The sequence below is a fragment of the Ochlerotatus camptorhynchus genome, unplaced genomic scaffold, assembly GCF_037179485.1.
Source record: "Ochlerotatus camptorhynchus isolate MF236.1 unplaced genomic scaffold, CSIRO-AGI_Acam_v1.1 ptg000136l, whole genome shotgun sequence".
NCBI lineage: Eukaryota > Metazoa > Arthropoda > Insecta > Diptera > Culicidae > Ochlerotatus > Ochlerotatus camptorhynchus.
Window position 1 is genome coordinate 894,079 of NW_027040626.1, and position 18,640 is coordinate 912,718.

Genomic DNA, 18,640 nt, shown 5'->3' on the forward strand with positions numbered 1-18,640 from the left:
AGTTTATAACCAAGCTCAAAGACCCTATGAAGTTATATGTTAACAAACATAGACTTTAATCTGGACAGTCGAGACAAACGCGAGTACTCGGTCCAGTTCCTTTAACTTTAAATATAAGACAGTAATAATGTATAACGAAAAGGATAACTCGGCTCTGTAAAGTTTATTCGATTGAGCCTGTACAAATAAAGTAATTATTAAAAACAAAATCTGGACAGCGACGATTTCTTTATCATGATAATCCTACCCAAATTGACAATTCTAGATGAATTTTCTTGGTTGCAACATGTTCTAAGTTCTCCAAATTGTTGAGGAGTGCTGACAATTTGATCTACCAAATAGGCCTGCGCGATATTCTCAGTGACGATACTTACCTAAACTTGTTTATTGAGTTTCTGAACATCACTTATAATACAGTTTGATGTATATAAGATGCTCAAGGTTCTCCCAGATCAACAATGACTGATACAATACCCTTTAGTTACGAAACAACTTCAAACAGGTTCATCATTTATGTTTCAATTCCATGTGTATACGATGTTCTATGTTCTCTACATTGTCCATGAGCGCAGGCCATTAGATCTATTGAATCAACCAAGACCTGTGCGATGTCCTCAACTATCCAAACATGTTCATAGAGTTTTGTGCATAATTTATAATCCATTTTGAGGTATTTAAGGTAAGGATCCCCACATTATCCTGGAGTTTCGATCAAATGATCTACCAGATTAACAGTGGTTGATACATTCCCGGATAAAAATAACTATAAAATTACGATAAAATATCAATAATATACAATAGATTATATTAATGACAGTTAATCTTATTGTAGTTCTATTGTATTGGTCAAATAATCAAATGGTCACCACAATAGGTCTACAACAAATTCTATGATATCAAAATTTAGCACAATAAAAAAAAATTGTTATGAGTTCGGGTTGCCCTTAGTAACGGAACAACTCCAAACAGGTTCATTGAGATTATGCACATCATTTACGTTTCAATTCTATGTGCACAAGATGTAATTGTTTAGAGATGTTTCGTTAGTAAGAGCCTTGTATAAGTCATCCCAAGTAACATTGCAATGTTTATCGAGGATTTAAAGCATGCTACAAGTCCAAATCACGGTCTTCAGAACCCTTATAAAACCAAAATTGTCATTTGAGACGGTTGATCTGGTAAATAATTTTATCTGAACTCTAGAATAATTTGGACGTCCCAGAACATAAAAAAATATTCCCGATTATTTATAGGTATTTGGACTTAAATAGTCGTCCTTCCTTAAAATATGCTTTAGAAAAAAATCATTTTCATTTTAATTTTGCAGCGCAGAGAGCGCAATAAGAGCGCAAGTCAATCCAAAGCTATAGATAGTAAAGGAGAGGTAATGGCTGACTCGCCACATGCAGGCTACATGATCGCCATGGGAAAGGATAATGATTAGATTGAGGTGGGTGGTTGGATGTTTTTTGGATTGAGTTGGCCACAATGCTACAAAATGATACAAATGGAATGTGTAAGCTGGAAATAATTTTAAATTTGAATGAGTTATTTAAAATTCATTACTGAGAGTTCTGCTCTGCTTTGAATCAAATTTAAGCTACTTAAAACTGACGATACTTCACTTAGCGTGAACACCTATAACACCGAATACAAAAAAAAATCCATAATTTATAAACCCTTGCATCTCAAAGTTTAGAAAAAATGCTTGAAAGATTGTATAGTATTATAATAACCCGGAGCGGTTCAATTAAATAATATTGGACTCAACAAACAAAAGATTTAAAAAATAAATTGGTCTCACACGATTTTCTTGAAATACTTGACGTTTTGAATAAACCATTGCCATTTCCAGACTCCGTGTTGTTAGTTTTCTTGAAGCTCTTGTTATTAATGCTTGATTCGTCTTTCGCTTCGCATTTCTACGAATTGTCTTTATAAATAATAAAAAAAACCAACAACACTTCTCGCCCAAAAACTCTAGACCGAGTGCAGAATATTTGTGATGATACTTTCCGAACATGCATACCCATAGAAATAAATCAAATTCAATAAACGATTGATTAAAAAGCATATGATTTGTACTGTCACAAAATCCAGCATTCCTACTAAAAAATCAAATGCTGTTCTTAATAATTTATTATTAGTTTAGAGCAAAAAAAAAATGTACGGTGATGATTAATCTGTTAATATGCTTTTATAAGCGGGTTCATATGCACTTTTGGTAAGCATCAACACTGATCTGGCAACATTAGTGTGCATCTTTCTAATGTGGTAAAGATCCAGATTAACCCTGGGACCTGGTAGCCTAATTAAACTACTAGGTTTTGCCAAAACCCAGGGAAATATGATTACCAAAAAATGGACGTGTTAAGACCTTAGTATATTCTAGAGATTAACTCAAGGGACCATAATATAGCCATATATGGTTAGATTTTCTGTACTAGAATGTACAAAATCCACTTTGTCGTACGGTGCAATTAATGTAATCGCATTATTCTTAAGTTCACTCGTATATAATGCATATTTCCGTCTTACATACCTACGATTAATCATTTCAAGAGCCACATGTGAAAGAGGCATACAAGCTTTTTGTAAACACACCTATGTAGGCCCTTTTCTCGTCAACAGAAGGACGCCCACGCAAAAGGCTATACAAGCTTTTTGTAAACAAACCTTCTGATACCCTTTTCTCACCACCCAGATGACACCACCGCAAACCATCAACATTACCGGGTAGGGGAAACTTTCCCCTTCCCGATGATGTTGTTGGTTTGCGTAGGCGACCCTCGGTTCACGAGAAAAGGGCCTACATAGGTTTTTTTTTACAAATAGCTTGTATGCCCCTTTCACATGTGGCTCTTGAACTGACCTTGAACATGTTTCTTTTAACCATCCAAGTTCTCGAACTGCTTATGAGTATCAACATATGAAAGATATTTAAGTTTTAATTAATCACACTGCAAGAACTTGAATAAACTTAAATTCAATGTGTCATCTTTTTTTTCCTTGATTTGTTTTCCGTCGATCTTGTTTTCCGTGCTGAGCACCAATGCTACCGACGCCAGGGAGGCTGCTCCCAACACCTGGACCCTACCTATCGACCCATCAACTTATGAACCGGGGACCAACGGTGATCAGAGATGTTACGTCTCAGAACATCCCGGCGGCGCCGACTGGGATTGAACCCAGGCCTTCTCTGGGGTGAGAGGTAATCACGTTTACCACTACACCACCACCGCCGCTAAATGTGTCATCTTCACACATCTCAATCCTTTTATTTCTAAGCAGTGTTGGCAAAATCACCAATCAAATTATATTTGTCCGCTCTCATACGCTCTCAATATCACGCGTGATATTGGAACAAAAAGTCATGCTAGATATTGATTTTACAAGCTCCTTTGATATTGCGAGACTATTCACAGTTTGTAAAAATTAGGCTGAAAGTTGACAAGGCACAAAAATGATTCCGTTGCACATTGTTTTCTTAAGCGAACCCCACACGTATCAATATATTGACGCGAAGGGGAAGTAATGACAATAATATTGATGATGTGAATACAGAAATATTGTCAATACCGATGTATTGACGTCAATATTGAATGTATTGACAATACGATTATTGTCAATAAAAGGAATCGTGTAGGGTCCACTTTAGGAAGAGCAAGTATAGTTTTCTATCTCTCTTTATTACTTACCGATGGCAGACACGAAGCTACTGGTGCCACTATGGACAGTAGTTTCGGGTCGCGTTCGGATGTAAAGCAAAAATCATGATACTCCAACTCAACACTGTTTGGTTAGAATTGCAGTTGCTTCCAGTTGTTATAAAGCAGAGTACAATGATGTGCTGAAAGTATTCTGGAAATTTCTTGATACATAAAAAAATACATATATTAGTAGACATTCATTTAGTATTGAATCGAACTGACAAAATAGTAGAATTCTTTCTACGTCCTTGTTCTAATTAATTTTTTTTTTCCTTTGGTTTGTTTTTTCCGTCGATCTTGTTTTCCGTGCTGAGCACCAATGCTACCGACGTGCCAGGAAGGCAGCTCCCACACCTGGACCCTACCTATCGACCCATCAACTCATGAACCGGGGACCAACGGCTTTACTTCCCATCCGAAGGAAGGCGTGATCAGAGATGTTATGCCTCAGAACATCCCGGTGGCGCCGATTGGGATTGAACCCAGGCCTGAGAAGGGTGGGAGGTAATCACGCTTACCACTACACCACCGGCGCCGTTAACGTTCTAATTAATTGTATTCTCCTATTTCGATTACTTGGCAAGCATAAAGCATGAGTCTTTTAACTTCTAGTGTGGCTGAGAGATAGCTGCAAACTAATACGAGTGTATTTTAAACTTAACATTAATTCATGAAAATAAACTTAACAGACCAATGCAAATAAAACTACACAAAAAACACACAATAAAATCATATTTTTCGGCCATGTAGCATCCTCAAACCGCTAAAAGTTGCTATGCCATTGCAAACAGGCAACAACTCATCGTGAAAATTATGATTGCCTATAACAGCCCATTTGCACATTCTGGCTTTTGAATTTTATTGCAATTAGAGCAAAGATGGTTCTTGTCTCAATTTAAATGATTTGTTGCCTCGGGACTCTTTTCTTTTCTCCTTCTTCCCAAACAAAACAAAAATGGGATACCACCATTGTTCCTGCCACTGCGAAGGCCAATTAGATCGTTGGCGGAATGAGCGTACTTATTCGACCAAAATGGCAGTTGAAATTTTGTGCGAATGCCAAAAGATGAAGCTCATGTTTAGTTTTTAATGCCCCATTCCTTGTCAATTCATTTTATTTATCGGAATGGTTTGAATCGAATGGAAGACTTACTGACAATTACTTGTTGGCACTATCCAAATAATCGCTTTCGATGCCTTTCACGAGTTCGATAATCTTGACCTACATGTGGAATTGCTACTAGTCCTGATATGAGTCTTCCACATTCTTCCTCTTTCCATATTGTGCTTCTGTATGATTGTAATGATGGGAAAAGTTTTTCTTCCATTTTGAAAAATAGATAGAAAACTTGTTTTCAACAAACCCTTTTCCTTCAATATGTCCATGTAGAACATGTCGAAGCACTTGTTTGGTCCAGACGTTAAAGTATGCGTTTTGTGTTGAGAAAGCACAAATAAAAAGAAAAATTTTGTGTACTCAAAGTTTGACTGTTGCTACAAAATTGCTGGAAATGTTTTTTTTTCCTTAAGGTAACTTCTCAGACACATTGAATATCGAATCGCAAGCACCGTGAAGAGTGGAATTTTCTATTTTTGTTCGCTGTTGGTAATGATGAAACTAGTTCAAATTGCAGGAGAAAATCCGTGAGCTCTTCGCCACCGATGCGTATATCACACGAATGACATAATTTTGTATTGGTTTATATCAATCCCCCACCTCCGCTTCACAATAAGTAGGTTTATATTTTTTTCACGCTGATATAGACACACTTTTTTTTTGCTCATATTAAAACTGAATGGGCAATAGATAATGTGTAGATATTGGTCTTTCTCTGTTTGAGTTACTTGTGATAGCTTCTTTCATGGGTGAGTCAAACAGAGGCGTCCAACGAAATTTTGGGTCAGTGGAAGGTCCGATCAATCATCTTTATAAAACAATTGCGTATGTTACATTAATATGGTTTACACATAAGTCTTTTAATTTATAACATTAAGGCTAGTTTAACTTCCACTAGGGTCGTATTCAGCCTAAAAGATAATCATAAGAAGAAAAAATGGGTGAAACCGGCATAGCTAAAAGGATTTTCACTAGCTTGTTACAGTCCCTCACTTCAACGATGGATACACGATTACACACTAAGGCAGCTACTACGCCATAAATGTTGTTCCACAGTAGGCAATATGGAAGTACACTTTTTTTCACCGCTCTTCTGATAAGAGAGAACTGTACTCAACACTTTTCCGCTTCCACTGTACATGGCTCAGACTGTCCAGTAATGTTGATGAAAAGCGAATAGCAAAAAATAAAACACTGAAAAATGTTCAATACCATCATAATCGGCGCCTAACTAACCGTAAATGACCAAACAGCTATGCACTATGCAGCCGGAGTGCAGTAAAGCCCAGCATCGTGCAGAAGATTTCTTGCATGCAACAGATTTAGAATTGTTGCTTGCCCACGCTTGGCTGGGCAATCGTGTCTTCCGACTAATAACGCGTCTGCACTGACTGGCTCGTTTTGATGAAGAGGAAGAGGGTTTGGTTTGACCAATGTATTGAACATGTGCTATAGGGTGCATTCATGTCGGACCCAGATTACCTCTCTGGACCGTAGGCGCTCTGGTGCATTGGCCTAGTGAGCCAAACAGGGGAAAAGGTACTGACCACGACCAGCCACTGCGTCTCGAGTCGACAGACTAAAAACACTCGACATGCACGACGGCTTCCAAGCATATTACGATTATTTCGAATGTTTCAAGTATTTAAGTTTATGATTCAAAGTTAATTATATCATCTATATCTATAACAATTTGAGATCCCATGGTCACAGTAATTGCCTCTACTCATGAAATCGAAATGATTTTATAAAGAAATAGAATAATGTAAAACACGAAATTACGATATAATATCTTTGTTTTTGAACGATTTCTACTCCAGCTCAATGAATGCAAAATCAGAAAAAAATACTGGTCGGATATTTGGGTGAAAATAAAATAAAAAGATTATTATATCCATTTAATTCCCCTTGGCATTTTGTATCCATGAGATATACGTATTAGTGGGAATGACACTGATGAAGACCGTACATTGTAGTCGAAATACGAAATGCGTACGTAAATTGCTGGCTAATTCACCTTTCATGGAGTTATAAAAAGTTTTGAGATTTCACAGAGTTTGAATAATTTTTCAGACTGTACAGACTAATCGGAATCGTAGAATTTTTCTGATCCTCCAGAAGTCTTTAGTAAAGTATTTGAGAATGCTCAGACTGTAATTTTTAGTTTTCGCAGAAATGTCGAAATTTTAAAAATCTGTAAGCTGTCGGCGATGAAAAGAGCTTTGTATTTAAGTAGCTCTCCTAATTCAACGAAGTTCTAGATCGATCAACTAGCATGAACTTTAATAACTGCTGCTTATACCATAATTGAGGATCCTAAATTACACCTAGATCTATTACATGCACTAAGAAGCCCACAGTTAAAAGGATTTTTTTTTTGTTTAGAAGAGGCTGTGCGTGTGATCGAACCTGGCGTTTGTTTTTTGCGTGGAGTTTTTTTTTTTTATCTATAATCGGTTGTTGATCTGGCCAAAACCAGGCGCAGGTGACAATTTCTAGTTCCTCAGTCCCTATTATTTGCCGCTGAGAAGCTGTTCCGAAGATAAGTAGAACCTCCACGAGGCATCCCATCATTCGTTCCATCATTCGTTCCATCATTCGTTCCATCATTCGTTCCATCATTAGCTCCATCATTCGTTGAGTCGCAGCGTTTTGAAGCTGACTATTGGCCACGAAAAGGCTTGCCAATGCACATCAAAAATCGACTACATACATCCCAATATTTGTTTATCTCGAATCGATGGAAGACATTCCGCACAACTACCATAAACACCGGACTAGTTCATGTTGAACTTCGTCAAGCTTCGTCTATAATTTGGACTTATACATCAACACATGTCAAGCAGCCTTCAGGTTCGATTGGCTAAACTTGGTGAGTTCGTTCCATTTTGTAAATTTTCATCTTTTCAAACAAGTATCGTTGGGCGATCACCTTTTGGTGGTGCGTTACTGGTACTGTACTTGTTCGCTAACTGGGCGTTCTTTAACTGGGCTGCTTTTTAACTGGGCGTTCGTTAATTCCCAGTTAAAAAGTAGTCATACGTCAAAAATAGACGTCACATTTAGGTTGGCATTTCATTTTGAAAATTAGTGAGGGGCATTTGAATGGAATATTAAGTGTTAATATAAATAAACTTGATTTTTTTTTTCATTTCTCGCTGAAATCAGGACTTTAATGCGTTTCTAAACTCGCGAAATTGAATGCTGTGAAAATAACAATAACAAACTTTACACTGCTTCAATTCAATGCACATTAAATTTTTTAACGTTGATCAAACAATTCATCGAAGTTCCCGTCAGTGTTTTTTGACGTTTGACAAGTCAGCCAAGTTAGCGAGTGGAATTCGGAGCCAGTTAGCGAACAAGTACTGTATAAGATCTACCACCGAACCCTAGTCGTGACAACTTTAAACTAGGGAATCAGGATTTTCCAGTAATGAAAGGATTACATTTTAGTGCTTGTTACTTTTTATGATTTGCTAATAGTGACAAGACTCGCGTAGTGATCACTGCTGTTATGCATTTCTATATTGTATATTTCAAATCAAAAATATTGATTATGTTCATAGAGTTTACATAATCCTTTTCCCTTTGTCCTTCTCCTTTTCCTTTCCCTCTTCTCTTTTCAGAAAGCGAGTAATGGCGCTATAGCCATAAGCCATAAAAGGCTAGGACAATAGTTAGTGCTCATGTCCCAACCGTCAGAAGAAAATGGAGCATCACTTAACCTTTCTAGCTTTGATGCTTCCAACAACCAACCAATCATATAATTACCAAAATCGGAACGTACGGTATGAGATGTCCACGTTTCATCCATTTATTGGATTCTGAAGCATCGTGTTTAAATCTTCGATTTAAACAGGCCCGATGTTTTCTGACTCATCTTGCCCCTTAAATACTGCACAGTAGGCCTGGCCGTTTTGATATATGTGACGCATCTTCGATGTGAATGGAGGTATATCCATTATTTTCCAAGATGCTTTCAAGAACTGGCTGTGTTGGTGTTAGATTAGATTAGATTATTTTTTTTGTTTAGAAAATTGTAGGCCTGTTTAACCATCACTTGGTTTAAATTTCACCAGTTGCAAAGGCTTCGAACAGAAGATAGTAACAGTCATCAATTAAACGGATTCGGAAGTAGATTTTAAGATCATCTGCATACGATATTCGTAAGCCATCGATGATCACTTCATTGCAGTAAAGTAAGAAAATCAAAGGGTCCAAGGTAACTGCTAGGCTGAATATCAGACTGGCAATTACCAATGCACTATAAGACATCTCCATACATGGAGGCGGCCAATAATATGTCCTTGTTCATTCTGCATTGTTTGACAAATTATATATGCGCCTACATTAATCATTGAACATTTTTTTGAGTCCCAGAAGATTTATAGGTTCTCCAAAATGTCTTTGAAAATCTTTATGAGTACGTGAAGCTCAAGAAGGACATCATGCATATCATGAAATGATATCAATAATATTGTTAATGCTCTACAAACTATTCAGTAGCTAAAGCCTTGAAAATCTACAGACTTAATGAAGTCTTCAACAATGTTGTTCGAGCGACATCTTTTGACGTTCCCCTTCCGACTGAGATGTGAACAGTTGTCCCCTGCAGCATCCCCTGTAACGGCTATTGATCGATCAGTTGTCTCTTTTTTCGTTACATATACTGTTGTCTTTTTCCTACAACCAATTCCAAAAGTATTGAATTGGAAGAATATAAATCCAATAAATAATCCGTGAAGCAACTCGCACGCGTTTTTTGAATCGTTCTTCCGATCGCGATTTTCTCGTGTTTTCCATATTTTTCGAAAATGTTTATAAGTTTGTGAAGCTCAAAAGATACTCTTGAAAACATGAACATCTCTTAATGGTATCAATCAGATATTTAATGCTCTGGAGCTAAGTCTTAAAGTTCTGCAGGCTCAATGATGAGCCCTTGAAGCTCAAGAGAGCTCCTTGGCAACATGGAATGGTATGTAAGAATGGTGGATTTATGTTGGTGTCATGTTTAGAAATGATCCTCTACAGTTTTGCATGTCAGGTATAATTATTTGGTGTCACATATTGTAGAACCTTAAGGTGATACCTTGAAGCATCCAACAATGGCCGTTGAGAAAAATTCTACCTTACTATTGCGTATTTTGAACTCCAGCAAACAAAATTCAGATGGATTATTTTCAGCGTAAGAGTCTACTTTCGTGCATAATGGGCAATATTATGACTGACATTTGCATGAACAAACATGTCTTCCCATGCGTTAAGCTACTGCAACAACACATGTTATGCCTAGTCAGATAAGGCACGGTATTACCAACAATCAATACGAAACTAACGATTTTAAATTGGCTCACTACTTGACTAGCCTATTGGTCACAAGCAAACGATTAACGTACCCCATTCTTGTCGAAATTCTACTACTACACAATGTTTGTTTTGATTCGCTATGAAAGTTTGACACATAAAATGAGGGGTTAGTGGATTTTCCTATGTTTCGAGGGGTGAATCGATTAGCTTGGGACCGAAGATAATACCAGAGCTGAGCCAAAAAGTTGAGCACATTATTTCGGGACCTACTAGTATTAGAGTAACCTCTATGGTATTACCAACCCAGAGGCAACGGGTATGATTCCCGGTCTGGTCGCGGATATATATTTCAGGTAGGAGATTTGTTCAACTCCCGTGGACATACAGCACGTGTAATCGACCTTCTCAAATTTTAACCACAATTATTGAAATATACCCATTTCGGGTCAAAATATTGGAAATCCATTTGATTGTGCTACAACCGCCCCTCTGATCAGGCGCCCATCCATTTTTTCAAAATTTTCAAGAACATGCTATTTACACACGTCGATATCTTCGTGCCAAATTGAGCTGCGGAAAATGTTTCGACTGTTTTCAGTTTGACATTGTGCCAGGAATCTGTGTTGCCAACTCAGTTATTTTTGCTGAAGTAACTAAAAAACGTCTAGAATACTCATAGACCCAAAGTTAAATGCACCGTTGCTGAGATATGGCATTCTTTAATAATGTAGTCATTAGGTTTTCAAATAAAATGTAGATTTCGTTGCATAAACACAAAAAAATCATGCTTGATATAGATTTTACAAACTCCTTTGATATTGCGAGACTATTCAAAATGTGTAAAAATCAAGTTGAGAGTTGAATCGACACAAAAATGATAGCTTGTTGTGATAGCTTGCTATCTCTTTTTAGTCTTCACTGATGGCAGACACGAAGTGACTTCTGCCAACCGTTATGAAAGTTTCGGTTGCGTTCGGGTGTAAAGAAAAAATCATGAAACTCAATCTTACCACAGTTTGATGAAATTTGCAGCTGGTGAGTTTTGAAGCTTGATATTCTGAGATGCAATATCACAGATTGCAAAATCAACCACAGTTGTTTGCTTTTTGATGTTAGTCTAAGAAAATCAAGCGTGATCTTGGGAATTAATGAGATTTGATTTTTTGATATTTTCCCAACACTGATCGGAATGTTGGACGCGGAACAAATCTTAAATAATGCTCTCGACAAATGGACCAGAAGGTGATGGTGGGTATCCCACAGAAAGTTCGAAAATTTTACAGACAAAAGAAATAATATTAAATTAAGCTACACCCAACGGGTGGATGTTAGATTCGCTTACAATTATGTGGGATTCATCATCAGATGATGTAAGTGGAGACCGCATGAACCGAAGATGCGATATACCTAGCTGCGGTCCAATGCAAGAAAATTGAAGACCGAAAAATGTAGAGTGTATTAGTGAGGTAAATTAATTATGTCGAAAAAAAAATAGCAAAAAGGTTGCCGACTGGACTCGAATAACGAACGTTGCGATTATCAGACCTGTGCTTTCTCCACTGCTCTCTACATGCTTCTGAATAAGGAAAGCCTAAAAGCAAACAAGAAGCGCTCATTTCCTCTCACACTCGACTTCGTATGCTTTTTCTGCTGGAGAGATTCGAGGCAAGGGTGTGCGTCGTTCTACCATGTTATACATAAAAATCAAGGCAAATGCTTGCTTGTGTAGGTGAAAGCACAGACAGAACACGAAAAAAAAGACAAAAAACCATTACATCGCCTGCAAGGTCAACTTCTAACATTCGCTGCGATGTTCATGAACAGAGGATGATAGGAAATGGAACTAACATTCATTGTAATAGATTTTTGATTTGCTATTGATATAAGTCTACTTTACTGAAATAAAGAATCGGTTTTGTTGTATTATGTGCATTCCCGCCATTATCTTAGAGTCCGAAATTTAACGTGAACAGGCTTTACATAAAAACTATGGCCATTCCCTATCATTGATATACTATAATGAAAAAAGATTTCACTTAGTTAGGAACGCACATAATATTTTTCCAATAACAAAAATAATGATTGTTATCTGAATATCACATAGCGTAAGAAGTTCTTTATGAGAAATCATATAGATTTCATTGGACACATAAGATTTAGTGATGCAATTTCCAATTATTGCATCACATGTTATGTGAAATTCACATGAATATTTTCCACTGGTTACGTGATTTATTTTATGAGTGTAGCAAACGCGGATAATTTTTGCGCATCCACTGGTAGTACCCGTTTTGCAGATAAAAGCGAAGTTGCTTAGAATTACATGAATCAACCTTTTTTTCCAAACTTGGAAAACTGTTTGACTACCACGGAGGGGGTTGCCATCTGTGAGAAAAAAGCTAGAACTAACAGCTTTGCAAATGGTTAATTTCGATGGAAACACTCAGGAACAAAACGCAAAGTTGGAACTTTTTCGAAAACATTTGTTGATATCAGAATCACTTTGGAATACGAGGGACCTGGGAGACCACCGGAAGATCCGGAATATCCGTAAAAGTTGTTCATTAAAGAAACTAGGTTTTGGATTTGTTCCCAGTAATGTTGGAAAGATGATCAAGGCCTTCTAAATGGTAATGGTGAACAGGTAAACTTGGAATTCTCTCACTACTGAGCAATAATTCACATTTTCACAAAAACTCGGCCTTTTTGCATGTTGTATTTTTATTAATAGCGTCTTTTTAATTTTTTAATAAATTTTTACACGAAAGCGTCCCTTCTGATCGAAATGACGTCGAAGAAACAGCTGTGTAAAGTCTTTCGGAGGAAAATATAGGGAAAATGGCTCTAATGTTGGCCTATGGATCTAAGATTGAGCCCATCGCTAAAAATCTGATATTTATCAATTTTATCTAGATGAACGCGTCATTGGGACGGTTCTAATGGATATTTTTGGTCGCTTTTGAAAATTTAGTCGATTTTTGAATTTATGTAGGGGCCCAAATTAGGGGCATTTAGGTCGACATTACATCCACTTCCCCTACATGGTATTTTTGCTTAATAATGTTGAGTTAAAATTCCAGAAAATTGATATAAACTAACATTTTTAAACAGTTTATCTTTAATTTTAATATTTTTTGGAAAAAAAATCCCACTTTTGTAATATTTAAAACCATAAACACTTGAAAATTGACAAAAAATGTTGAAAAAAAAAATATTTTGGTCAATTTTGTGATTTTGCTCGTTTGCAGTTTTATGTTATTTCTGCACAGGAAAAAATATTTGAACTATTATAAATTGTTATCTGTGCAAAAATTTTATGAAAAAGCTTGTTAACAAGAAGTTTAAAAATATGACCGTAAGTTGATGTTCTACGTGTTATGTCTATTTTCAAGGTCCATAGTCCATATGTTTAAACACTCCAAACGTTTTCATTTTTCATGAGCTTTATTTATTATAAACATTGAAGGTAAACTTTTGAGATATTTCAATATTAACTCTTTTTTTCGGATTTTTACTTAAAATTAATCAAAAATTAAAGCGTATAAAATAGAAAGACTAAACTTCCCTTAACAACTTTGTCTCAGACGTCATTTTGATCAGAATGACGTTTTCGTACTACAATTTATTGAAAAATGTCAAAGACGCTATTTTGAAAAAAACAAAATGTATGATCTAAAATGGACAATTTTTTGCAAATATGTTATGCAAAGTTTCATGCAAATCGGAGATGGTCGAGTCAAAATTTTAATATTTTTTTTATCCTGGAACTGGTCTGCCGTCAAATTTTATTTCAACCCTTTCTAGGCATCCCATGGATAATCGTAAGAGTTGTCCAGAATATTACGTTGGATTTTTTGTAGGGGAAACAGTAGGAATCGCATGTGCAATAAGAAACACCAGATTTCTAAAGTACAATTTCATTGCTTGACACTTTTATGATGTGTTATTAATCAGATCCATAATAAAACTGATAAAATCCGTAAAAACAAATTAATGTCTTGAAAATTAGGCGCGATTCTTCAACATCTTTAGTGAATCTGGAACACAGAACAAACTTCCGGCGAGAATAACCAAATGTCAAAATCATTGTGATGAACGCATTCATACACACGAACAATGAGTCAACAACAGTTCCATATGAAATTTCAAGGATTTAACATGATAAGTATGTCAAGAATTGCTAGAAATTCAACTTTTTTGACAACTGTAAGGCCCCTTGGCGAGTGAGGGGTCCATTAATTTGAGCTAAGGAAAGTGGCAATCTCATTTTTTTCATCAGTTTCAACCAATCAAGCGGATGTATTTAAATATTTTAAGACCATGTGTCAATGGCGGCCTGGTTTCAACGAGAATTACTCAAATAAGGTATATCAGTAGTTTCCTTTAACTTATCGGTAATATTCCTTCAGGAGCTATATAAATGGCCATTGGCTTCTTATATGGCACAATGTGTTTTATAGTTTTCAATAAACATTAGTTTTAGCCTCAACGGATAAAACCGTCGGTTAAAAAACAAAAAAAAACAAATCTTCTTTCACTAGATTCAAAAGTTTACTTTTAATATTCAATTTGTATTTATGATGTAAATAGGGCTTAATAACATTCCAACTTTCAACTGAATATAGTATCATTCGTGATGATTTTCTTAAGATGGCCAAACTGACGCACTTTCCCCTACAAGGATTAGAAGACAACTGATATTCTGGACTTCCCTCTGTTGAATAGTCTACTACCGATTGACGAACACAAGTCATGAATCGGAGAAAGTTATTCATTCTGGAAAAAAAATACTGCTTGTCCATTGAACGAACTACCTTAACATTTGTTGAAAGACAAAAGCAGACGACGCAGTACTTACATTTGATGATCATGCCATTTGTTTTGCGTGTAGATAGTAATGTAGGCTATACATGAATATTGTTAAATTTAAATACTTATAATAGTAATTCTGATATTATTTTAAGTAGACGGATAAAATATTCGAATTGAAATAAAGGATTCCGCTGTCTAGCATTTATAATGTAGGTGGTAAATTCCATTCCGTAAAAAAGAAACCCCTGGGCTTGTTGTATCATTGTAAATAAATAAATATAAAAATAAATACATTGGAATTGCCACACAATATACAAACTCATGCAACGGTACTCACCTTCGATCGGTGATGGCATTCCTCGGCTTATAATTTCATTGTGTTCCAACAGTAGCGAGTTGATTGAATGTTTCTGAAGTATATCGGGTCCTGTGAGCGATCGTGCAATATCGGGACTGGGCCAATCCTTAAAACTAGTCTGAAAATGGAAACAAAGTTATAGATAAATAATTATGATTATAAAAAAAACTTGAGCAACCGCAAGAATGGAACAGCAGAATCTGGAAAACAAAAGCCACTGTCGTACAAGGAGGTCCCGTTAGCCAAGGATACTGCGCATGGATTCCGCACGAATCAGGAAAACGGAAGGCACATTGAAAGCCACAGAAAACAATACTACCGGCTCCGGGGGAAATTATCTCCCAAGCGTAGGTAAAACGCTAAGTGGAGCCTTTTCTCGGCATTCACTGTTTTGTTGCCGCAAGCGTGCAAAACCATCGCAGCTTTTACCATCACTAGGTGGAAACTTTATTAAACCCATAAAACAATTGAAATTGAAACGCTTAAGCACGAGCGAAAAGCCACAGTCTTCTCTCAGTTAGCCTCCGGCCTACAGTAGCATTATGATTTTTTGCAGTTCATTAAATTTTATACTTCCTCCGTGCCGGGACGTAGAATCACCGGGAGAGATATACCGGGATAAAGTCGAGGTGCTTTCTGCGCGGTTTTCAATTGTATTAGAGTGATAAAACTCCATTCACAAGATATACCACTCGTTATCATTAAGCTTAATTAGCCAAACAATGCAATTAATCGTTGTTGTTATACGTTAAGTGGTATGTTAATCAACCACCTATCATATTTTGATCGAAGAATATTATTACAAAAGCAATCAAGTTTCAGGCAAAGTTCCACTGGTGTAGCGTTCATTGGAATGTCATAAAATCATGTCGATGCTTCACGCCAGTACAGAGATACTTCATGTCTAAGTTTCTTAATGAAGAACATCGAAACAGAACACAGTTCCAACACATTTTTTTTTCAGCTCGCCTCAATTATTATTTATTTATTATTTTTATTATTCGTTTTTCTCAGTTTTGAAATACCAATTTCGTATTAATTATATGTATATTTTTTCAGATCAATAGAGAGCTGATGATGTGTAAAAAAATCCCTTGTCCAAGAAAAATCAATGAAATCAATTTACTTTAGCGTTCGAAGGGTTTTATAGAAAGCAAAGAATAAGACAAACAAATGTCAAAAATGGGAAGGTACCATAATACGGGGTGAAGGTGTATCATCATGACACCGTTTAATTTTTCTTTCTCGATAAAATGTTGCGATGAAATTGTTAAGATAGAACTATTTTAGTATTTCATTAAGTTGTTTTCCTCAAAAGATTTATTCTATCGCTCTAATAGTAGTAAGCTCCCACTCGGATTCACTTTTAATACTGGCCCTTATTGGAAGATCTGCCAAATGATTGCTCAACATCGTATTTATTATCAAATGGTGGCATAGCTCATCAGGGTTGAATTATGGAAGCCGTGCGTCTTTAGGTCATACCACTTCAATACTGACGCATTTGACCACAAACGTTTGGTTGCTGGGTACATTATCAAAGAGCTTGAATAGGCTGGCGAGCTGTATGTTGTTTGGAACGAGGGAGACGCACTTGACATAGATGACCCACAGCGACTCACGAAGAGCTTCCTTCTTCGGTGAATCGAGGACTCTTGAGGGTAGCCTTGATAGCTAGCTGCTTGCGGGGAGCCTTTCGTTGTGTGCTGGAAATAAATTTACAACGCCACAAGCCAAAAGCACTACTGCTGATGACGACCGGACACCACCACTCACACCACGTGCTGATTGAATAAACACCGTTCGACGAGACCGGATGAAATTTGTTTTTGAAATCTGTGTTAGGAAAAGCGCTTTTCGCAGGCAAACGGTGATAATTATAATTATCATACCAACAGTTGCGGAGGCGACCCCGGCGTAGTGGTTAACATCCATACCTCTCACGCCAAAGTCACGAGTTCAAATCTCACCCCCGGCCAAGTCAAGAATGACCCAAGAATGTTAAAGTGACTATAATAAAAAAGTAACAGTTGCACATTCGTGTAATTTTCAATAGTGACCTTTTGAAAATTTATAGTCTTAGTTTTAACAGATTCGTAGAACAATTATAGCGTATTAAGAATTAAAATCCATCATCTCTGGATCAAAATCATAAATCGACTTTGGTTTTTGAAATTGCTTTAAAAATACATGGTATGTTAAATTTAAACTTATGGGAACTGACATCCGATTGATGACCTTGACAAATGTCCAGAAAATACTCCTTAACAAATGTATGGTGGTCTTGAAAAGGACCATTTTGTCGTGATGGTTGCGTAATGCTGAGCTATAAGGGTGTTCAAAACAGATGAGGCTGGCGAGCTGTATGTTGTTTGGAACGAGAGTGGCGCACTTGGCATAGATGGCTCATAACGACTCACGAAGGGCTACTAAATCCAATCAGTAGCGGTGTGGCTTCTTCCTCCTTCTTCGGTGAATGGACGGTCTTGTGAGCTGTAGCTCGCTGCTTGTGGGCCGCCTTTTGTTGTGTACTGGAGAACACGCCGAAAGCACTGCTACTGCTGATGACGACTGACCGGACACCACCACACACGGTGATTGCATAGGCACCGTTCGGCAAGTCCGGATGGAATTCGATGTTTAAATCTGTGTTAGGGAAGGCGCTTTTTGCAGGCAATCGGTGATAATTTTATTCACCATTCTAACAGTTGAACATTTGTGTAATTTTCAATAGTGACCTATTGAAAATGAATAATCTGTTCATTTTAGCAGATTTGTAGAAATCGATTGGATTGTTTATAATTAAAATCCATCCGCTATTGACAGAGTTATAAGTGGTCAAATCCTGACCACTTTTCGTAACGCAATCAATTTTGGTTTTTTTGAAATTGCATCGCCAATATGTTGCCAAAAGACGTAATCTTACCTAAAAAAAGATCATCTGACTTTTTGATTTTAGTATCGCAACCTGAAGAAGGTCCCACCAGAACCGAAACGTAGGCGATGAAATAAAAGTAATCAACACTATTCATTTAGACTGAAAGCCGAACTCTAAATAATCAACAACAGTCGAAACCGTTTATATCTTTATATTTTTTAAATTCGATATTTTGTCACTTCGAGCTTTTGTCCTTTCAACCTTTTGTCCTTTGACAATGCCGTTCCACTAAACAGTAATCTGGAACACAAAAATGGTCACAAAGGCACCAAGTACCGTCCATTGCACATAAGAAAGGTTCCATAGTAGTAGTAATCAACGTGGCCAAAATTGCAAAAATACAATATTCAATTTTAATATGTTTATGATTGCGCTTTTGATGTTCATAAGCTAAA

The 18,640-nt window shown here is 36.7% G+C and overlaps 1 protein-coding gene across 8 annotated transcripts in view; it reads right to left on the reverse strand.

Annotated features, from left to right (window-relative positions):
* LOC135700426 (putative uncharacterized protein DDB_G0288537) overlaps positions 1-18,640 on the reverse strand; it is an 81,486-nt gene that overhangs the window by 21,782 nt on the left and 41,064 nt on the right. For all 8 annotated transcript variants that reach the window (XM_065220934.1, XM_065220933.1, XM_065220929.1 and 5 more), the window contains exon 3: positions 15,287-15,425. In XM_065220934.1, coding sequence (XP_065077006.1) covers positions 15,287-15,425 — 139 coding nt within the window. The remainder of the gene's footprint in view (positions 1-15,286; positions 15,426-18,640) is intronic.